This window comes from Corvus hawaiiensis, chromosome 13 (assembly GCF_020740725.1).
Source record: "Corvus hawaiiensis isolate bCorHaw1 chromosome 13, bCorHaw1.pri.cur, whole genome shotgun sequence".
Taxonomy (NCBI): Eukaryota; Metazoa; Chordata; class Aves; order Passeriformes; family Corvidae; genus Corvus; species Corvus hawaiiensis.
This window is the reverse complement of record NC_063225.1, coordinates 12,081,050-12,103,925: the sequence shown is the minus strand read 5'-3', so window position 1 is coordinate 12,103,925 and position 22,876 is coordinate 12,081,050. Positions and strand designations below refer to the sequence as shown.

Sequence of the window (22,876 nt, the reverse complement as noted above, 5' to 3'; positions counted from 1 at the left end):
GCCTGGAAAAGCTGCAGCCGTGGAGCAGCTGCCAGGCGGGGCTGGAGTCACAGCGAGGAGGGCTTCACAGCCCTGTGGATGCGGCGCTGGGCAGGGCTGGGCGCCGTGAGCTCCAAGGGCTTTTCCAGAATAAACAATTCCATGATTCCAAGCGGCTTCCAAAGGCTGCGGGAGGAGCAGCAGCGGGGCTGGAGCCGGCAGAGTGCCCCTCGCGGCGGATGGGCGCCGTGAAATGCCGGGAATCCTGCGGCGGGCCGGGATTGGAGCAGATGCCGGCCATGGGAAAGGCTGGGAAAGCAGGAATTGCGAGAGGAATCGTTATCCGGGGCCTCTCCAGCTCCCGATTCCCAGATTCCGGTGATTTACCAGGAAAACCAATGCCAATCCAGCGAGGATCCGGGGCTGGAGGGAGCGGCACCTCTCGGACACCGTTTCCCATCCCAGTTTTTCCCAGGAGCTGGAATTGCTTCCATGAGCAGCATCAGCCCCCACATTCCCATGTTTGCCTCGTTTATTGCTCAGATCCAAAGGGCACATTCCCATGTTTTCCTCTTTTATTTTCCCAGATCCAAAGGGAACCGGGGAAGGAGGGGAAATGGCGGCTGGAAAGGGAAGAACTCCATGAGTTTTTCATGGATGGGGCCGGGATCGGAGCAGCTCCGGGTTCATCCCGACCCTGATCCCCCCCTGCGGCACATTCCAGCCCCAAATCCAAAGCCCGCTCTTCCAAGGATTCCGAGGGGTCCAGGAAGCGCAGCCCGAGGGATTCCCTGTTCCAGGGGCTGCAGCGCCCTCCTGTGGCACCGACGGGTCCCAAAGCGGCCCAAATCCCAAAGCATCCCAAATCCCGGGAAGTTGCCCCAGGACCTCATCCCCTCCCATCCCAGAGCCCTCCAGGACCCATCCCCTCGTCCCAAATCCATGGATTTTGGTGCTGCAGGAGCCGTCCCTCCATCCCAAATCCCTGCAGGGTGACACGGGATCCATCCCAGATCCTGGGAAGGTGACACAGGACCCATCCCTCCATCCCCAATCCATGGATTTTGGTGCTGCAGGACCCATCCGTCCATCCCAAATCCCTCTGGCTCTCCCCTTCAATCTCACGGAGGCTCCAGGACACCCATCCCAATCCCAGCCATCCCAATCCCAGCGGCTCCAGGATCCCATCCCTCCATCCCAAAGCTCCGCGGCCCAGCCCCAGCGCTCGGAGCGGATCCAAGCTGGGATGCGGCCGCCGGGCCGGGCCGGGCCGGGCGGGAGGAGGCGCCGCAGGTCAGAAGTTTTCCTTGGAGAAGCGGAAGCCGAAGGCGCGGCAGTGCCCGCGGATGAGCCCGGCCAGCCCCGGGGAGCCGCAGAAGAACACCCGGACCTTGCCGCGCTGCTCCGCCGCCACCTTCCCGAACACCTGGAACGCCGGGATGCAGGCCTCGGCACCAGTTCCCTTCCGACCCTGCCCCTTCCCTGATGCCCTGATCCCTTTCCGGGATTCTCTGATCCCTCAGCTGGATCAGAGGCTTGGAATGAGATCATCCTTAAGGTCCCTTCCAGCTCAGCCCATTCCGTGATTCTCTGATCCTATTCCGTGATTCTCTGATCCTATTCCATGATTCTCCAATCCCTGAGCCGGATCAGAGGCTTGGAATGCGATAATTTTTGAGGTCCCTTCCAACCCAAGTCATTCCATTATTCCCTGATCGCTGAGCCACATTCCAGGGTTGGAATGAGATCATCTTTCCGTTCCCTCCCAACCCATTCCCATTCCCTGATTCTCTGATCCAGGCCGGATCAGAGGCTTGGAATGAGATCATCCTTAAGGTCCCTTCCAATTCAGCCGATTCCATGTTTTTCTCATCCCATCCTGTGGCTCCATGATCCCTGAGCCACATTCCAGGCTTGGAAGGAGGTGATCATTCCATTCCCTCCCAACCCATTCCCTGACTCTCTGATCCCATTCCCTGACTCTCTGATCCCATCCCGTGGCTCCATGATCCCTGAGCCACATTCCAGGCTTGGAAGGAGGTGATCATTCCATTCCCTCCCAACCCATTCCCAGCTTCTCCCATCCCTTCCTGCTTTAGCCCCACCCAGCCCCTCCACACCTCCCGGCATTCCCATTCCCTGCATCCGGGAATCCCGGCGGATGTGGGACGGGATCCCCGCTCCGGCCTCACCTTGGCCCAGTCGGGCCGGCCGGGCTGGGTGCGGGTGCGGAGGCCGGTGATGGAATCCCGGTTTTCCTTGGCTGCCAGCAGATCCAGGGCCACCTGGAGCCCCAGCGCCTTCACGTCCCCCTTGCCCAGCGCCGAGGTCAGGTACAGGTGCAGCTCCAGGAACTTCCCTGGCAATTCCAGGGATCCCAGCTGCCCTCGGGGGTCCGGCCCCGCTCCAGGACCCGCACTGGGGTGGGGGTTTTCCTGGGAATGCCGCCGGCGCCTCGCGCTCACCTCCCGGCTCCAGCTCCGCCTGCTCCGTCTCCAGCTTGGACAGGAGGCTGAGGAACCACTCCAGGTGCTGCTGATCCCGCGTGATCCAGATGAAATCCACCTGGAAGGGCGGGAAGGCCTCGGCTTGAGCAGTCACTGGATCCATCCCAGATCCACTCCCGGATCCATCCCAGATCCACTCCCAGATCCATCCCCGGATCCAGCCCCGATCCATCCCCGGATCCAGCCCCCATTCCCAAACCTCCCGGATTTGAGGGATGCTCCTGGGCTCTCCGCCCCCGGGAGCCTGCAGCCCCCGTCCCAGGGCAAGCCTGGATCCCACATTCCCTCCTGCGCCATTCCCACCTTCCGGAGCGTCATCTCCTCATCCCGCCGTTCCTCGCTCCAGGAGAAGTGGCAGCTGGGGCAGCTCTGCTTCCGCCGCCGGTACCTGCCCGGGAGCGCCACGTCCTGCTTTTCCTGCCTTTCCCTGCTTCTCCTGCCCTTTCCTGCCATTCCTGCTTTTCCTGTCATTCCTGCCTTTTCCTGCCCTTTCCTGCTTTTCCTCCCCTTCCCTGCCTTTTCCTGCCCTTTCCCTGCCCTTTCCTGCCTTTCCTCCTTCTCCTGCCTTTCCTGCCCATTCCTCCCCTTTCCTGCCCATTCCTCCCCTTTCCTGCCCCTTCCTTCCCGGTTCCTGCCCATGTCCAACCTCCCTCCAGCGCCTTTCCTGCAGCCCAAATTCCCGAGGAAAAGCCTGGCCCCGAGGGAGGCCCCACCTGCGGCCGTGGGAATGAATCCCAAGGAATGAATCCCAAGGACAGAATCCCAAGGAAGAGGCATCGGAGGACAGCTCGACCCGGGTGTACATCCCAAATCCAGTCAGGGGTGTTCGCTGGGATATTCCCAAATTCCAAAGGCTGCCGTGGGACCCACCGGAACATGATGCTCTGCAGGATGGAGGCGAAGGGGGTGATCCCGATGCCGGCTCCGATGAGCACGGCGTGCTCCGACGTGAAGATCCGCCGGCTCGGAGTTCCATAGGGACCGTCCAGGTAGCACTGGGAGAGATCCAAACTCAGGGAGAGATCCAAACTCAGGGAGAGATCCCGCAGCTGCCAGTGCTGGAAGAGCTCCCAGGCGGAGGAGAAGGGCACAGAGGGGATCGCGGGATTTGGGATCTTTATGGATGGGTGGGAGGATCAGGAATCTTCCAGCAGGGAAGGGTTTGGATCAGCCCCAGGTGGGATCATCCATGCACAGGGATAAAGGGATAGAGTGGCTGGGAATGTGGATGGAAACGTGGATGGGATGTGGGAACATGGATGGGATGTTCAGGAACATGGATGGGAACATGGATGGGGTGTGGGAACATGGATGGGAACATGGATGGGATGTTCAGGAACATGGATGGGAACATGGATGGGGTGTGGGAACATGGATGGGAACATGGATGGGAACATGGATGGGATGTGGGAACATGGATGGAATCATGGATGGGGCAGATGGGAACACGGATTGGGTGTGGGAACATGGATGGGAACATGGATGGGATCTGGGAACATGGATGGGATCATGGATGGGGTGTGGGATCATGGATGGGATGTTCAGGAACATGGATGGGATCATGGATGGGATGTGGGAACATGGATGGGAACATGGATGGGATGTTCAGGAACATGGATGAGAACATGGATGGGGTGTGGGAACATGGATGGGAACATGGATGGGATGTGGGAACATGGATGGAATCATGGATGGGGCAGATGGGAACACGGATTGGGTGTGGGAACATGGATGGGAACATGGATGGGATCTGGGAACATGGATGGGATCATGGATGGGGTGTGGGATCATGGATGGGATGTTCAGGAACATGGATGGGATCATGGATGAGATGTGGGAACATGGATGGCATGTGGGAACATGGATTGGGTGTGGGAACATGGATGGGAACGTGGGTGGGATGTTGGAACATGGATGGGGTGCCCCGGAATGCTGATCCCAGCCCATTTCCCGGGATCCAGGAAAGGCCGGAATCTCCTCACCTTGACGCTGCAGCTCCGCCGGCTCTGCCCCGGCCCGGAGCCCTGCGAGGAGAGGAGAGCAGTGACCGTGCCCCCTTCCCAAGCGCTCCCAAAATTCCTGGGATTTGGGGGTTTTATTCCCTGGATTTATTCCCACCGGGCTGCACACACAATTCCAGCTCTCCATGCCATGACAATATCCAAGGAATTTCCTCCCCAAGAGCTTTTGAAGGAGCTTTATCCCATTTGGGATCATCCCTCCGGGGATCCTCTGGCTGTGACCCCTCCCCGTCCCCTGGGATCGGGGGCAGGGCTCACCCCCTGCTCCGGGTCCATTCCCGGGAATGCCGCTCCGGGGGCTCGGAATGCCGTCAGCTCCACGGCTCCGTCCCTGCCGGTGGCCACGGATCCTCCCTGCGAGCCTTCCTGGGGATCAAAGGCCGGGAATCACCGCTGGGATGTTCCCAGGGATCTGCTGGGCCTCCAGCAGGGCCACACAGAATCCCATTCCTTGGGGCACAGATTGCCATTCCTTGGGACATGAATTCCCATTCCTTGGGGCATGAATTCCCATTCCACAGGACACAAAATCCCATTCCACAGGACACAAATTCCCATTCCATGGGGCACAAATTCCCATTCCATGGGGCACAGATTCCCATTCCATGGGACACAAGATCCCATTCCTTGGGACATGAATTCCCATTCCACAGGACACAAAATCCCATTCCATGGGGCACAAATTCCCATTCTGTGGGGCACAAATTCCCATTCCATGGGACACAAAATCCCTCAAGGCTGGACAGGCAGGGAATGTTCATCCCGAGGGATTCCCCGGAGGCCACCCCGGCTGCGCACTGGGATGATCCCATGGGATCCACTCAGCATCCAGCTGGACAAGTCCCTCTGCTCTGATCCCAATCCCGCTGACCTGTTCCCAGTGCCGGCTCCTCCGCTCCCTCCGGCTCTTCCCGGGCGGATTCGGCTCCGGGCCGCGCAATTCCAGCTGCTGGAAGTACTCGTAGAGCTTGTTGGTCCATTGGCCCAGGGCCCGGATGTGCAGCCAGAGGGTTTCTGTGGGATAAAACCCAAAATCCTGGAATTGTTTGGATCGGGAACAACTTCAAACCCACCTCATCCCATGGAACCACCTCAGATCGCTCCGAGCCCCATCCCAGCTGCAAAAACATCACCGTGGGGATGCAAGACAGATGCCAGGGAATGCAGAGCATTCCAAGGATGGAAAATAGGGAAGGATGGCCCGACCCGGCTGCTCCGGAGCGCTGCTGATGGAGAAGGGATGCCACTCGTAGGCGGCGATGGCCGGGATGTTCAGGAAGACGTAATCCCCCGGCTGGAAGTGGAAGGATTTCGGCCTCTGGATCACCAGGTGGGTCACCTGCAGGAAAACGGGAACGGGAAAACTGGGAATAGCCAAAGGATACCTTCCACTGCTCTCCGGCCCGGGAATTGCAGCGGAAATTCCGCGTTCTGGCTCCGGATTTAACACTCAGGGATGGGAGCTGAAGGTGGGGTTGTTCCGCATTCCCTGCCCAGTTGGGATTCCACAGAATCCCAGTTCAGACTGGGCTCAAACTGCGGGATTTTGGGAAAAAATTCAGAGTTCCAGGAGGTTTTGTTCTGCTCTGGTTGTTCCGTGAGTTTTCACTTGGAAAAAGTAGGAAAAAAGGCTTGGAAATAAAGGAATTCCTTTCACTTCCCACTGCAATCCCTGTCTTTTCCATGGTCATTTGTTCTTTCATTCCCAGCGTCCCAGGAGAGGTGGGATGGGCTCAGGGATGGTGGGATTTGGGATGGGTGAGATGTGGGATGGGTGGATGGATGGGATTTGGGATGAGTGGGTGGATGGGATTTGGGATGAGTGGATGGGTGGATGGATGGATGGATGGATGGGATATAGGATTTGGGATGGGTGGGATTTGGGACGGATTGGATGGTGGGATTTGGGATGGATGGATGGAGGGATGGGATTTGGGATCTTTGGGATGTGGGATGGCTTGGATGGATGGGATGTGTGATCTTTGGGATGTGGGATTTGGGGTGTTTGGGATTTGGGATGGATTCCCACCTTGGAGGGGAGCAGGTTGGCCTCCAGGATGTGCAGATCCCCTGCCCGGCGCCACGCCCAGCCCAGCAGCTTCTCCAGGAAAAACAGGGAGCCGGGAATCAGGAACCACTTCCAGAAGTGGGGCCCGTGCAGGAGCAGCAGGAGCCACACGGAGATGTAGGACAGGTGGCTCCAGTAGAACACCTGAGGGATGGGGACGGGAATGGGAATGGAATGGGAATGGGAATGGGAAGTGCTAGAGCCAAAGGGTGCTTCCCAGTGGGACTGTCCGGGTGTCCCCGTGGGAAAAGGCAGCCCAAGGGAATCCTGGAATCTCCAGGATTTGGCTTGGAAAGCACCTCAAACCCATCACCTTCCCGCTATCCCAGGCTGCTCCAAGCCAGCCTTGGACATTCCAGGGATCCAGGGGCAGCCACAGCTTCTCCGGGAATGCCAGCCCAGCCCGGAATCCCTTCCCGATATCCCTCTGGCAGTGGGATATTCCCATTCCGCCCATTCCCTGTGTCCCGTCGGAAGCAAATCCCAGGAATCCCACACGGACACTGCGGAGGATCCAAGGGGGTCCCGGGGGCACCCAGCTCCCCCTCCCCATGGGGCAGCCCCAGGATGGGCACCCACGGACCGCCCCCGGCGCCCCCTTTCCCGGCACGGCACCGCCGCGGTTCCAAGCGGGAATTCCCACGGGAATCACCTCGAAGTGGCCGCCGCGCCGCACGCAGGGCCGGGAGCAGACGAGCATGGCCAGGAGCAGCGCCAGCAGCGCCAGCCCGCTCTGCGGGGCCGTGCCCGCCACGCCGCCGGAGCCCGGCCGGGGCCGCAGCACGAACTCGCCCAGGGCCACCTGCCCGGGCCCCTGGGCCAGGCCTGGGGACAGCGGGCACAGCTCAGCGCCGCAGAGCCCCTTTCCGGGCCCCCCTCCCGCTGCCCACCCGGGAATGCCCACCCGGGACACCGCCCCTTTCCCTGGGACACCAGCCCCTTTCCCGGGAACACCGGCCCCTTTCCCTGGGACACCAGCCCCTTTCCCGGGGACACCAGCCCCTTTCCCTGGGACACCAGCCCCTTTCCCGGGAACACCAGCCCCTTTCCCGGGAACACCAGCCCCTTTCCCCGGGGACACCAGCCCCCTTCCCTGGAACACCAGCCCCTTTCCCGGGAACACCAGCCCCTTTCCCGGGGCCACCAGCCCCCTTCCCTGGTACACCAGCCGCCTTCCCTGGAACACCAGCCCCTTTCCCGGGAACACCAGCCCCCTTCCCTGGTACACCAGCCGCCTTCCCTGGAACACCAGCCCCCTTCCCTGGAACACCAGCCCCTTTCCCCGGGCCACCAGCCCCTTTCCCCGGGCCACCAGCCCCCTTCCCTGGAACACCACCCCTTTCCGGGGCCACCAGCCCCTTTCCCGGGCCACCACTGGGCGGCACTGACCGCTGTGTGCCAGGTGCGCTGCCGAGTGCGCGGCCGCCAGCGCCAGCACCAGGTACGCCACGAGCTCGTGGCCCCGCACGTGCAGCTCCAGCGGGAGCAGCTCCGCCAGCGGCGTGGAGCGGAGCCGCGTCAGGGAGCGCCGCAGCATCAGCGCCTGCCGGGAACAGCGCGGGGACAGCGGGGAACAGCGGGGGAACAGCGGGGCAGGGCAGGGGACAGCGGGGGGACAGCGGGGAATAGCGGGGCAGGGCAGGGGACAGCGCGGGGACAGGGTCAGCGACACGGACAGGAGGTGAGGGCAGGGGCCAGGGCAAGCAGAGGTACCGGGGGACGACGGAAAACGTTGGGGGACAATGGGAGATGTCGGGGACAATGGGAAACTTTAGGAGCAGCGTCCCTCCTGGGTGTCCCGCGACCCTTCCCGGCTCCCTCCCCCCGTGTCCCCCCGGTGTCCCCCCCCTGTCCCCCGCCCCGGGCACTCACGGCGAGCAGGGCGCAGTTGAAGTTGAGGCCGTGGCCGCAGCCCCGGGCCAGCGCCAGGGCGGGGCCGCGCCCGCGGTGTCGCAGGGCCCCCAGGGCCAGCAGCAGCGCGGTGACAGCGGCCCAGGCGCCCAGGCAGCACAGCCGGGCCCCCCGCAATTCCCGGGAAAAGCAGCACAGCCGCTCCCTCCAGAAGTCCCGGGAAAAGCAGCGCGGCCACAGGCGGCGCTCGGTGGGAGCGGGGGGCCTCAGCCAACTCGCGGCGCTGGGAAATGGGAATGGGGCGTGGGATGGGAAAGGGCAGCCAGCCCCATCCCTGCCCCATCCCAAATCCCAAACCCTGCCCCATCCCTGCATCCATCCCAAATCCCAAACCCTGCCCCATCCCTAATCCCAAACGCTGCCCCATCCCTGCATCCATCCCTGCCCCATCCCAAATCCCAAACCCTGCCCCATCCCTGCATCCATCCCAAATCCCAAACCCTGCCCCATCCCTGCATCCATCCCAAATCCCAAACCCTGCCCCACCCCTGCATCCATCCCAAATCCCAAACCCTGCCCCATCCCTGCATCCATCCCAAATCCCAAACCCTGCCCCATCCCTGCATCCATCCCAAATCCCAAACCCTGCCCCATCCCTGCATCCATCCCTGCCCCATCCCAAATCCCAAACCCTGCCCCATCCCTGCATCCATCCCAAATCCCAAACCCTGCCCCATCCCAACCCACCCCCGATCCAATCCCAAGGTTCTCCAGCTGTTCCCAAGCCCAGTGTGGGCTCCCCACGGAATCCTCGCCCATAAATCCCCGAGTTCCCCCTCACCTGATGCTCAGGTTCTCCAGGATTTCCGGGAACGCTTCCAGCTGCTCCCGGAGCTCCGGGAAGGTGATGGAGCCGCTGTGATCCCGGTCGGCCGCCTGGAGCAGGGCCTGGCTCAGCGCTCCCAGCCGCTCCTCGGGAAGGGCCATGGAGCTCTCCCGGAGGCACTCCCGGAGCACCACCCGCAGCTCCTCTGCGTCGATGGAGCCGCTCCCTGGGAAATCGGGAGCATCCCAATATTCCACGGCCCTACGGAGTCAGCTCCATCATAATTTTCCAGTCCTAATCCAGGAATTTTCCTCGCGGGTCAGGGTGGGTCAGGATCCGCTCCCAGGAACAAGGGACGGGATAACGGGAATTGGCACCCAGGGAAGGCTCAGGTTGGATATTTGGGAATGTTCCTTCATGGAAAGGGTGCCATTGGAACAGGCAGGAGGATCCCAATATTCCATGGAGTCTCCATCCTGCACCTCTAATCCAGGAATTTTCCTCACAGGGAGGAATATCCTGGGTGGGTCAGGAGCCGCTCCCAGGAATGAGTGATTGGATAACAGGAATTGGCACCAAGGGGAGGCTCAGGCTGGATATTTGGGAATGTTCCTTCATGGAAAGGGTGCCATTGGAAGGGGCGCAGTCCCCATCCCGGATGTGGCGCTTGGGGACAGGCCCAGCGGCCCCGGCAGTGCTGGGAATGCCTGGATTTGATCTCTGAGGGCTTTTCCAACCCAAACGATCCCACACTTCCAGGAAACTGGGATGGGGAGTTGGGATTGGAGCAGAGCCCGCTCCTTTTCCTGGGAAAAGCGCTTCCAGGGAAATCCTGGAGCGTGACCGACGGAGTCCTGGGCTTCCACATGGAATTTTGCCACTCCCACCAGGGAGCGAGGGCAGCGGCCTCATCCCGGCCAAAGCGGGATGCTCAGAGCGCAGCAAATCCCAAATTTATCCCAGAAAACCCAACCGGATCCACTTTCCCTCCTCTCACCGTCCACGTCGTACACGCGGAAGAGGAAGCGGAGCTTTTCCATGGAATTCCCGTGGAGCAGCAGGCGCAGGGATCCCAGCAGCTCCTCCAGGCTCAGGGAGCCGCTCCCGTCGGAGTCGAAGAGCGCGAAAAACCTCTCGGCAAAGAAGGACTGCGGGAACGGGAACGTTCCCCACGGAGCGGGGAGTCAGGGAACGGCGGGAATCGCGCTGGGAAGGGATCGGAAAGCTCAGCCCATTCCCACGGGACACCTCCCGCTATCCCAGCAGGATCCAGCCTGGCCTGGGACATTCCAGGGATCCAGGGGCAGCCGCAGCTTCTCTGGGAATTCCAGCCTCCCAGCCGGGAATTCCTTCCCAAGATCCCACCCCAATCTCCCCTTTCCCAGTGGGAAGCCATTCCCAGTGTCCTGTCCCTCCATCCCTTGTCCCCAGTCCCTCTCCAGCTCTCCTGGAGCCCCTTTAGGCCCTGGAAGGGGCTCTGAGCTCTCCCTGGATCCTTCCCTTCTCCAGGTGAACATTCCCAGCTCTCCCAGGCTGGCTCCAGAGGGGCTCCAGCCCTCGGAGCAGCTCTGGGGCCTCCTCTGGAATTGCTCCAGCAGCTCCAGGTCCTTGGGAATTTGGGATGCAGAGCTGGAGCAGCTCCACAGGCAGGGCCTCACCTGGGGGGGGGGGGGGGGGGGACGGCAGAGAAAACTCTGGAGCCATTCCCATGGATCCCTCACCTCTTCCCAAGGATCCTATTCCCTCTTTCCCACAGATCCCTCACCTTTTCCCATGGATCCTTCACCTCTTCCCAAGGATCCCTCACCTCCTTCACTTGCAGGGCGGATTTGAACTCTTCCAGGCTGATTTCCCGGTCCTTCCCAGCGATATTCCCGAATTGTTTCGTCACCCAGCGCAGCCACTCCGCGTCCGCCGCCGCTCCCATGGCTCCGGAGCCTGCCCAGCACACGGAGCCGGCCCTAAATCCCGCAAAATCCCCTTCTTGGGAGCTCCTGCCGTGCTTCCAGCACTTGCAGCCTCCTCGTCCCAGAGAGCTCCTCTCACGGAGCGTCCCGGAACGGGATCCTGCAGGGATGAGCCGCGTTCCGGCGGCACTGGCTGCCCACGGAATCCCGAATTTCCATGGAGCTGCCGAGCCCAGATCCTGGGATAACCACGGGGCTCACCCGACCTCCACGAGCTGCCCGTGGGAGCATCCCTTGGGAATTGCTTGTTTTCCAGAAAACCCAAGCAGGGAATGGGAATCTTGGTCCTGTCTCCCATTCCTGCTCCATCCCATTCCCTTTTCCAGCCCTCCATAATTCCCCCGTGCTCCCATGAGATCCATCAGCACTTCCCAGCATCCCAGATTCCCTCAGGATCCCGGTATCTTGGGAAACCAAAGGAAAATCCAAGTTCCAGGAGCCTTTTCCCATTCCCCAACCCCTCCTGTTCACCTCCGGTGGATCCTGGGAGACTCCAGAGGATCCCAGAAAAGGCTGCAGTGTTCCCGAGGAGAACAGGCAGGGATGGATCCAGTTTGGGATGTGCCACTGGAATAAGTCTCCAATCCCTGCTCCCACCCCGTTCCCGTTGTCCCTCCCATCCCAGAATCCCGGCCCAGCTCCGTGGTGCATCCCGCTTTTCCCAGCTGTTGTTTATCCCTCTTCCAAAGCCCTGGATCTGACACTCCCTGCCCCATCCAGCCCTTGGGAATTGTGTGTCCTGCCAAATCCAGCCGGAGCCGGCATTCACGGGCACCGCATTCCCGAATTCCCGCCTGTCAGGAACACACTGGGAAGTGTCTTTTGCAGGCTGCGTCCTTTATTCCCTCCGGAACGCATCCGGCGCGCGCGGCTCCGAACCGGGATGAGGTTGCCATGGGAATGTCAGCAGCAGGATCCAGGTATAAAACATTCCTGCTTCCCGGATTCCCAGCAGCTGCTCAGGGCACGGAAAAGCGGGAAGGAAGGAGAGGGTTGGGATCCTGATCCCAGCTGGGAAAATCCCTCACTCGGCCGGATGTTTATTGGGAAGCTGGCGGAGCTTTGGAGGAAATTCCCGCTCTGGATCCATGGGAAGGGCAGGGATGGTTCCCATGGAGATGTCGTCGGACACTGACCCGGGCTGGGAAATCAGGGAATGCTTTGGTGGGAAGGGACCTTGAGGATCATCCCATTCCATGGGCAGGGACATTCCCGCTGTCCCAGCCTGCTCCAAGCTGTCCTTGGAAATTCCAGGGATCCAGGGGCAGCCACAGCTGCTCTGGGAATTCCAGCCCAGCCGCTCCCCACCCTCGCAGGGAACAATTCCTTCCCAGTATCCCATCCATCCCTGCCCTCCGGCAGTGGGAAGCCATTCCCTGTGTCCTGTCCCTCCATCCCTTGTCCCCAGTCCCTCTCCAGCTCTCCTGGAGCCCCTTTAGGCCCTGGAAGGGGCTCTGAGCTCTCCCTGGATCCTTCTCTTCTCCAGGTGAACATTCCCAGCTCTCCCAGCCTGGCTCCAGAGGGGCTCCAGCCCTCGGAGCAGCTCTGGGGCCTCCTCTGGAATTGCTCCGGCAGCTCCAGGTCCTTGGGAATTTGGGATGCGGAGCCGGAGCAGCTCCGCGGGTGGGGCCTCCCCCAGCAGGCAGAGAGGACAATCCCATTCCCTCCATTCCCATTCCCTCCATTCCCACTCCCTGGATTCCCGGGATTCCCACCGCCTGCCTTTCACCAGAGCCGTTCCTGCCGCTGTGAATCGATCAGTGACCGCTCTGGCGCGGCCGATCAATACCTGCTGATCAGTACCCCCCGATCAACCCCCTCCAATCAATCTCCCCCGATCAATCCCCCCCGATCAATCCCCTCCGATCCATCCCCCTCCGATCCATCCCCCCCCGATCAATCCCCCCCGATCAATCCCCCTCCGATCAATCCCCCCCGATCAATCCCCCCCGATCAATACCCGCCGATCAATCCCCGCTGATCAATCCCCCCCGATCAATACCCGCCGATCAATCCCCCCCAATCAATACCCACCGATCAATCCCCCCCCGATCAATCCCCCCCGATCAATCCCCCCCGATCAATCCCCCTCGATCAATCCCCCCCGATCAATCCCCCCCGATCAATACCCGCCGATCAATCCCCCCGATCAATACCCGCCGATCAATCCCCGCCGATCAATCCCCGCCGATCAATCCCCCCCCGATCAATACCCACCGATCAATACCCGCCGATCAATCCCCCCCGATCAATCCCCCCCGATCAATACCCACCGATCAATCCCCCCCCGATCAATACCCACCGATCAATACCCACCGATCAATCCCCCCCGATCAATCCCCCCCGATCAATACCCACCGATCAATCCCCCCCGATCAATCCCCCCCGATCAATCCCCCCCGATCAATACCCACCGATCAATCCCCCCCGATCAATACCCACCGATCAATCCCCCCCGATCAATCCCCCCCGATCAATCCCCCCCGATCAATACCCACCGATCAATCCCCCCCGATCAATACCCGCCGATCAATCCCCGCCGATCAATCCCCGCCGATCAATCCCCCCCGATCAATACCCACCGATCAATACCCCCTGATCAATACCCACCGATCAATACCCACCGATCAATCCACCCCGATCAATCCCCCCCAATCAATACCCACCGATCAATACCCCCTGATCAATCCCCCCCAATCAATACCCACCGATCAATACCCCCTGATCAATACCCACCACCCGTTGTTCCTGTGCCCCCCGCCCTGCCCCATTGGCAGCCGCATCGGGGCTGCTCCGATCGATCATTAATCAATCAATCGATCAATCAATCGATCAATCAATCAATCGATCACTCTGCTGCTAATCGGCGCCCAGCCCCAGGCACTCCTTATCAATAGATCAGTTATTGGCTCCAGGAACTGATCACCAGGATCCCATCGATCGTTCCGGTATTGATCCGTGTTCATTGGCGTTAATGCCTCATTAGGAAATTGATTAATGAGTTTATTAGGGAATTAAGATGTTATTTTACGCATTATTCTGTTATTAATTCGTATTAATTAATGTTAATTTACTGTTAAGATATTTATTCTTTCATTATTATTTTATGCACCATTCTATTATTAATTTGTGCTTATTAGCGTTAATTAAGATATTTATTCTTTCATTAATAAATTAAGATATTATTTTATGCATCATTCTATTATTAATTCGTGTTTATTAGTATTAATTATTAATATATTTATTCTTTCATTAATACTTTAACATATTTTACACATTATTCTATTATTAATTTGTATTTATTAATATTATTTATTCTTTCATTAATAAATTAAGATACTATTTTATGCATGATTTTATTATTAATTCGTGTTTATTAGTATTATTAAGATATTTATTAGTTCATTAATTTTTTATGCATTCTTCTATTATTAATTCGTGTTTATTAGCGTTAATTATTAAGACATTTATTCATTCATTAATTTATTAAGATACTATTTTGTATATTATTCTATTATTAATTCATATTTATTAATATTATTATTAAGATATTTATCCTTTAATTATTCTTTTATGCATTATTCTATTATTAATTCGTGTTTATTAGCATTAAGCTATTTATTCATTCATTAATAAAGGTATTATTCTACGCATTATTCTACTATTAATTAATATTTATTGGCATTAATTTAATAAGATATTTATTCATTCATTAATAAATTATTATTTTACACATTATTCTATTATTAATTCATATTTATTAGCATTAATTAAGATATTTATTCATTCATTAACATATTAAGATATTATTTTACATATTATTTTATTATTAATTTGCGTTGATTAATATTAATTATTAAGATATGTATTCTTTCATTAATAAATTAAGATATGATTTTATGCATTATGCTATTATTAATTCGTATTTATTAGCATTAATTTATTATTAATATATTTATTCTTTCATTAACACATTATTATTTTATGCATTATTCTATTATTAATTCGTGATTATTAGCGTTAATTATTAACAAATTTCTTTAGGATTTTATTACCTGCATTTATTACTGTATTGATAAATCAATTGACTCTTTAATGCATTATTCTATTATTAATTCCTATTTATTAGTGTTAATTAAGATATTTATTGTTTCATTCATACATTATTTTATGCATTATTCTTTTATTAATTCGTAGTTATGAGTATTAGTTTATCCTTTATTATTAATATTTTTTATTTTATTATTAACTGTATTTACTTCATTAATAAATCAATTTATTACCTTATTTATTAGCCTATTAACGGTAGTTATTCTTTTATTAATAAAACAATTCATTATTTTATGATCCCATTATTAATTTGCATTCATTAGTACTGATTTATTATTTCATTGGTAATATTATCAATTTATTTATCAATTAATTAATTCATTAATTTATCAATTCATTAGTTTATCAATTTCTTAATTTATAAATTTATCGATTATTTTATCAATTTATCAATTCATTATCAATTTATCAATTCATTAGTTTATCAATTAATTTATAAATTTATCGATTATTTTATCAATTTATCATTATCAATTTATCCATTCATTAGTTTACCAATTTCTTAATTTATAAATTTATCGATTCTTTTATCAATTTATCAATTCATTATCAATTTATCAATTCATTAGTTTATCAATTTCTTAATTTATAAATGTATTGATTATTTTATCAATTTATCAATTCATTAATTTATCAATTTATCAATTCATTAGTTTACCAATTTCTTAATTTATAAATTTATCGATTCTTTTATCAATTTATCAATTCATTAGTTTACCAATTTCTTAATTTATAAATGTATTGATTATTTTATCAATTTATCAATTCATTTATTACTTTATCAATTTAATAACTTATCAATTTCTCAATTCATTAATCTATTGACTTATCCATTAATTAATGACTTTATCAATACAATAGTTTATCAGCGTATCCGTTGATTGATTGATCATTGCACCCACTATCCATTGATCCATTGATCCATGACCAGCACGTTCCATTCCTGGCTCCCTGTTGGACTCTCCCGCCCCTCCCGAGGCTCTGAACCCCAGGAATTAATCAATGACGTCATTAATTAATGCCCACGAGCTGTTCATTAACACCAGCTCAGCCGCAGCCGCAGCCGCAGCGGGACAACGCTGCTTCCAGCTCCAGCAGAAACGAGGCAACCTCCCCCAGCCCCTCCGCTTTTCCCGGCGCTGATCCCGCCGAGAATTCCCAAGATTCCCTCAAGGATCCTCCCGAGATTCCACCCGAGATTCCACCCGAGGATCCTCCCGAGATTCCCCCCCGAGATTCCACCTAAGGATCCTCCCGAGATTCCCCCGAGATTGCACCCGAGATTCCCCCCCGAGATTCCCCCGAGATTCCACCTAAGGATCCTCCCGAGATTCCCCCCCGAGATTCCACCCGAGATTCCACCCGAGGATCCTCCCGAGATTCTCCCCCGAGATTCCACCTAAGGATCCTCCCGAGATTCCCCCGAGATTGCACCCGAGATTCCCCCCCGAGATTCCACCCAAGGATCCTCCCGAGATTCCACCCGAGATTCCACCCGAGATTCCACCCGAGGTTCCTCCCAAGGATCCTCCCGAGATTCCACCTAAGGATCCTCCCGAGATTCCCCCGAGATTCCACCCGAGATTCCCCCCCGAGATTCCCCCGAGATTCCACCTAAGGATCCTCCCGAGATTCCACCCGAGATTCCACCCGAGGATCCTCCCGAGATTCCCCCCCGAGATTCCACCTAAGGATCCTCCCGAGATTCCCCCGAGATTGCACCCGAGATTCCACCTAAGGATCCTCCCGAGATTCCACCCGAGGTTCCTCCCGAGATTCCACCCGAGATTGCACCCGAGATTCCCCCCCGAGATTCCACCCGAGATTCCACCTAAGGATCCTCCCGAGATTCCCCCTCGAGATTCCACCCGAGATTCCCCCGAGATTCCCCCCCGAGATTCCCCCGAGATTCCACCCAAGGATCCTCCCGAGATTCCACCCGAGATTCCACCCGAGGTTCCTCCCAAGGATCCTCCCGAGATTCCACCCGAGATTCCACCCGAGATTCCACCTAAAGATCCTCCCGAGATTCCACCCGAGGTTCCTCCCGAGATTCCACCCCCGAGATTCCACCCAAGGATCCTCCCGAGATTCCACCCGAGATTCCACCTAAGGATCCTCCCGAGATTCCCCCCCGAGATTCCACCTAAGGATCCTCCCGAGATTCCCCCCCGAGATTCCACCCGAGGTTCCTCCCGAGATTCCCCCCCGAGATTCCACCCGAGATTCCCCCGAGATTCCACCCGAGATTCCCCCCCGAGATTCCCCCCCGAGATTCCACCCAAGGATCCTCCCGAGATTCCCCCCCGAAATTCCACCCGAGATTCCACCCGAGATTCCCCCGAGATTCCACCCGAGATTCCCCCCCGAGATTCCACCCAAGGATCCTCCCGAGATTCCCCCCCGAGATTCCACCCGAGGTTCCTCCCGAGATTCCCCCCCGAGATTCCACCCGAGATTCCCCCGAGATTCCACCCGAGATTCCACCCGAGATTCCACCTAAGGATCCTCCCGAGATTCCACCCGAGGTTCCTCCCGAGATTCCCCCGAGATTCCACCCGAGATTCCACCTAAGGATCCTCCCGAGATTCCCCCCCGAGATTCCACCCGAGGTTCCTCCCGAGATTCCACTCCCGAGATTCCACCTAAGGATCCTCCCCCGAGATTCCACCCGAGATTCCACCCCGAGATTCCACCCGAGATTCCTCCCAAGATTCCCCCGAGATTCCCGCGAAGGCGCCTCCCAAGATTCCCCCGAGATGCCCCCCAAGGTTCCCCCCGAGGTTCCTCCCAAGATTCCCCCCAAGATTCCCCCGAGGATCCCCCCAAGGATCCTCCCAAGGATCCTCCCGAGGTTCCATCCGAGATTCCCCCCGAAGATCCCTCCAAGGATTCCCCCGAGATTCCCCCCGAAGATCCCCCCAAGATTCCCCCGAGGTTCCCCCCGAGATCCCCCCGAGATTCCCCCAGGATTCCCCCAAGGTTCCTCCCGAAGTTCCATCCGAGATTCCCCCGAGATTCCCCCCGAAGATCCCTCCAAGGATGCCCCCGAGATTCCCCCGAGATTCCTCCCAAGATTCCCCCCAAGATCCCCACAAGGATCCCCCCAAGATCCCCCCAGGATTCCCCCTCGGCCCCGCTCCCCACCAGGGCCCTTTATTCCCAGTTTTCCCGGTGTATTCCCAGCTTTGCCCGGAGCTCCTGCTCCTCCCCGTGGATCCCAAATCCCGGGATTTTCCCCCAAAAGGCGGAATTGTTCCCATCGAAGCTTCTCCAGCCACAGCCTGGCACGGTGGCGGCTTCCCGGCTGCTGGGACAGCCCCGCCATTCCCGGGACGCTGCAGAACCTCTGGAAAAGCTGGGATTGGAATCGCAGATCCCGCTGCTTTTCCCGGCTGCATGGTAAAATTCCAGGGAATTGCCGGGTTCTCCTTCCCTTCGAGAATGTGGAACCGCCGTGGTTCCCAGGGAGAACCCTTCAGGAATGTGGAACCACCATCGTTTCCAGGGAAAACCCTTTGGAACCACCGCTGTTTTCCAGGAAAAGCCCCTTGGGAATGCCAAATTCTCCAGGAAAAACTCTTTGGGAATGCCATGTTTTCCAGGAAAAGCCCCTTTGGGAATGCCGCTGTTTTCCAGGAAAAGCCCCTTTGGGAATGCTGTGTTTTCCAGGAAAAGCCCTTTGGAACCACCGCTGTTTTCCAGGAAAAGCCCCTTTGGGAATGCTGTGTTTTCCAGGAAAAGCTGGGATTCGCTGGGCTCTGGCTGTCCCTGTGCCCTCCCTTTCCCAACTGATGGAATTTTTATCCCGTTCTCCCACTTTCCCCCCTCTTTTCTTTTCCCCAGCAGCTTCTCCGAGGAAATATTTGGGACAATTCCCAGGATCGGGTGGGAAAATCCTGGTGGAAATTTCCCAGTTTGGGGGGGGGGGGGGGGGGGGGGGGGAGGAATCCATCCCGGATTTGGAATTCCCTGAATCCCAGGAAAAGCAGCTCCCGAACTCCGCCATTCCCGAGAAATCCCTGGCACCTGAAAGTCTGGGAAAGCCGCAGGAATTCCATTGGAATTGCAGGGCAGTCGAGGCCCGGCGGGATTTTCCCGGAGTTAATTCCGTGAACTCGGAATTCCCGATGCAAGCCGGGATCTCCATGGATTTCCCTTGGGAATTGTCAGAGCCGCGTTTGGCAAAGCGGGAGGAATGAAACCTGGGAATGCCGGGATTCTGGGAGCGGGAATTGGGGATAACCCAATCATTGGCATATTCCCAAATTTCCAGGGTTGATTGATTCCCAAAAAAAAACCCCGCAGATTGTGGGAATGTTTGGAGGGATGGAAAAACGGGATGGATTTCATGGAATTCCACGGGAACGGACACTTCCGTTATCCCGGCAGTTTTTTCCGGGAATTCCAGCCCAGGCAGGAATTCCTCGCCGCTCTCAGCGGGGCTCTGGAAGCGGGAGCCATTCCCTGTTTGCCGTCTGGCCAGCGGGAATGCTGGAATGGCATCCCAGGACACAAAGAGCAGCGGGAAAAGGGAATCCGGCAGCTTGGGAAGGGAAGGGAGAGCAGGGAAATGCCGACGGTATCCAAGGAATGCCGGGGAAATGGAAGGAAGGGCTGCGGGATCATTCCGGATCAGCTTTCCCGGACTTTCATCCCAAAGTTTTCCTGGGATTCTGCGGGATTTCCTCATTCTCCGAGGAGCTTAATCCCTGGTTTTTATGGGAAACCACTTCCCATTCCCAAGTTCTCCTCAAATTCCACAGGATTTGCTCATCCTGAGGAATCCAATCGCTGGTTTTTACAGGAATCTCCCTCCATTCCCAAGTTTTCCTTGGATTCCGCATTTTCTGAGGAATTCAACCCCTTTCCATCCCTGATTTTTACAAGAACCACCCTCAAGTCCCAAATTTTCCTGGGATTCCACAGGATTTCCTCATTCTCAGAGGAATTCCATCCCTGATTTTCACAGGAAACCACTTCCCATTCCCAAGTTTTCCTTGGATTCCGCGGGATTTGCTCGCCCTGAGGAATTCCAGCAGCTCTTCCCGCAGCAGGAGCCTCTGGAAAACCCCACAGAAGCAGCTCCTGCTCCAGGAAATCCCATGGGATTTGTCCCTGGAAAAGGGCAGGAATGGGCAAACATTCCCAAAAGGAACAAACCGGAGCGAAAACTCTTGGAAAAACAGGAAACCAACCTCTGGATTCATCACAGTGTGCCGGGATTGGAGCAGAATTCCCAAATTTTCCTGTTTCCTTGGAATCCTGCCGGTATTTTGGGAACAGCTCCATCAATCCTGCAAAGCTTCCTCAAGGAAATCCCTTGAACATCCGGAATTCCGCCATTCCCATTCCCAGTTTTCCCATTTTCCTTTTGTATCCTTCCATTTCCTGCAAGTTTTTAGCCCCAAAAATCCCCTTTTCCCCCCAATTTCCCAAGGAATTTTCTCAGGAATTTTCCAAGCATCCCTGAAGGGGTTTTTTCTCCACTTTTTTCTCATCCCCCTCATGGATTTCCAACAGCAAAAATCCCCCCAAAATCCAGATTTCCCAGCTTGATTTTAACTCCCGAGTCATTCCAGCTTTTCCATGCTTTACACCCATTTTTCCCTAAATTCCGAAGGTTTATCCCAGAATTCCTTGGATTTTTCATTATTCCCGAATTTTTTTTGGGGAGAGGAGGGGATTTGACCAAGTTCTCCCATCGCTCCAGGCCAAGGGAAGCAGGAAAAACCTTGGAATATTCCACTAGAAAACTGGGAATATCCCAATTATCCACCAGGAATTTTTACCAGGACGAAAGAAAATAGAATTTAAAACAAACCAAAAAAACGGGAATAACGTTTTCCACTCAATTTTAGGGAATTTTGGGAGGGGATTTGGAGCCATCCTGGATTTTTTCCCCTCATTTTTTAACTTCAAATCAGCTTTTCCTCGTTTTATATGGGATTTTCCCCATTTTCTCCCCGGAATGCTGCGAAAATTCCGATTTTAAGGAGCTGAACCACAAACTGGGGTGGTCAGGAAATTCCTATGGAATCCCAAGGCTCTTTTCCATGGAATTCCTGGATCCCAGGGATTGATTTGATCCCAAACTCCCCTCAGGGAGCTCTGCTGGGAATGCTGAGGGTGGAAAAGCGGGAATTTTTTTCCCGTTGGCATTCCCAGCTCCGCAGGCAGAGCAGGGAGCTGCTCCCAGGGAAAGAAGGAATTTCTTTGTGTGGGAAAACAAAGGGGACATTCTCTGGGATAAACAAACAACTCCCAGGGATTTTCCAAGGGGAATTCAGCGGGGTGGGAATGTGGGGCAGCAGGAGGATTCCCATGGAAGCTGGAGGGGGTGGAATCCCGGGAAAACAAAGGGAAAACCCCAAAATTCCCGTGGAAAACAAACAAGGAAAAATGCCACAAATTCCTGGTGAAAATAAACCGGGAAAATCCCACAAATTCCTGATAAAACAAACAAGGAAAACTCTCAAATTCTTGTTAAAAATAACCAGGGAAAAAACCCCAGAAATTAAAAATTCCTGATTAAGGAAAAAAAGGGAAAACCCTCAAATTCCTGGTAAAAAAAACAATCCCACAAATTCCTAATTCTGGGTGAAAATAAACCAGGAAAAAACCCTCAAATTCCTGGTAAAAAACCAATCCCACAAACTCCTAATTCCTGGTAAAAATAAACTGGGAAAATCCCATAAATTCCAAATTCCTGGTGAAAACAAACCAGGAAAAACCCTCAAATTCCTGGTAAAAACCAATCCCACAAATTCCTAATTCCGGATAAAAATAAACGGGAAAATTTCACAAATTTAATTTAAAATTCCTGTTCAAAACAAACTCCAGAAATTCCAAGTTCCTGATAAAAACAAACAAGGAAAACTCTCGAATTCCTGTTAAAAATAAACCAGGAAAAAACTCCCCAAATTAAAAACTCCTGGTAAGAATAAACAAGGGAAGCCTCAAATTCCTGGTAAAAAAACCAATCCCACAAATTCCAAATTCCTGGTGAAAACAAACCAGGAAAACCCTCAAATTCCTGGTAAAAAAACCAATCCCCCAAATTAAAAATCCCTCCTAAAAATGAACAAGGGAAACCCCCAAATTCCTGGTAAAAATAAATGGGGGGGGACCCAGAAAGTAAAAATTCCTGATTTAAAAAAAAAGGGGGAAACTCCCTCAAATTCCTGTAAAAAACCAATCCCACAAATTCCAAATTCCTCTCAAACCAACCAGGAAAAATCCCACAAATTCAATTCAAAATTCCTGATCAAAACAATCCCCATGAATTCCAAATTGCTGATCAAAAACAAGGAAAAAAACCCCAGAAATTAAAAATTCCTGATAGAAACAAACCAGAAAAAACGCTAAATTCCTGGTAAAAAACAATCCCACAAATTCCAAATTCCTGGTGAAAATAAATCAAGAAATACCCTCAAATTCCTGGTAAAAACCAATCCCACAAATTCCTAATTCCTGGGTGAAAATAAACCAGGAAAAACCCTCAAATTCCTGGTAAAAAACCAATCCCACAAATCCTAATTCCTGGT

At 54.1% G+C, this 22,876-nt stretch overlaps 2 protein-coding genes and 1 long non-coding RNA gene across 3 annotated transcripts; all 3 read right to left on the bottom strand.

The window, feature by feature from the left end:
- Positions 1 to 1,273: 1,273 nt before the first annotated feature.
- Positions 1,274 to 12,457, bottom strand: NOX5 (NADPH oxidase 5). The gene is made up of 16 exons (XM_048318225.1): positions 11,060 to 12,457; positions 10,250 to 10,400; positions 9,268 to 9,478; positions 8,448 to 8,709; positions 7,965 to 8,118; positions 7,228 to 7,400; positions 6,537 to 6,719; positions 5,714 to 5,846; positions 5,379 to 5,521; positions 4,766 to 4,873; positions 4,469 to 4,510; positions 3,357 to 3,481; positions 2,790 to 2,874; positions 2,445 to 2,544; positions 2,172 to 2,338; positions 1,274 to 1,405 (listed from the first exon to the last, which is right to left on the bottom strand). Exons 1-16 carry the CDS (start codon positions 11,177 to 11,179, stop codon positions 1,274 to 1,276), a joined length of 2,289 nt encoding a protein of 762 aa, XP_048174182.1. The 5' UTR covers positions 11,180 to 12,457.
- A 4,178-nt stretch (positions 12,458 to 16,635) lies between these two features.
- Positions 16,636 to 20,539, bottom strand: LOC125332739 (uncharacterized transmembrane protein DDB_G0289901-like). Its single transcript, XM_048317973.1, has 3 exons — positions 20,528 to 20,539; positions 17,329 to 17,899; positions 16,636 to 17,160 (listed from the first exon to the last, which is right to left on the bottom strand). Exons 1-3 carry the CDS (start codon positions 20,537 to 20,539, stop codon positions 16,643 to 16,645), a joined length of 1,101 nt encoding a protein of 366 aa, XP_048173930.1. The 3' UTR covers positions 16,636 to 16,642.
- A 1,579-nt stretch (positions 20,540 to 22,118) lies between these two features.
- LOC125332630 lies at positions 22,119 to 22,824 on the bottom strand. The gene is made up of 2 exons (XR_007206565.1): positions 22,425 to 22,824; positions 22,119 to 22,356 (listed from the first exon to the last, which is right to left on the bottom strand). It is a non-coding gene; the product is annotated as an uncharacterized LOC125332630 (long non-coding RNA).
- Positions 22,825 to 22,876: the final 52 nt, after the last annotated feature.

Bases quoted from the DNA above. Each gene is read 5' to 3' on its own strand.
- LOC125332739 (XM_048317973.1), bottom strand. The intron at 17,161-17,328 runs GTGGAATCTCGG...GAGGATCCTTAG, and splicing joins ATCTTTAGGTGGAATCTCGG to GTGGAATCTCGGGTGGAATC.
- NOX5 (XM_048318225.1), bottom strand. From the start codon at position 11,179: ATGGGAGCGGCGGCGGACGCGGAGTGGCTGCGCTGGGTGACGAAACAA. The intron at 4,874-5,378 runs GTCAGCGGGATT...TTTGATCCCCAG, and splicing joins GGAGCCGGCACTGGGAACAG to GAAGGCTCGCAGGGAGGATC. The intron at 2,875-3,356 runs GTGGGTCCCACG...GCTCCCGGGCAG, and splicing joins CTGCAGAGCATCATGTTCCG to GTACCGGCGGCGGAAGCAGA.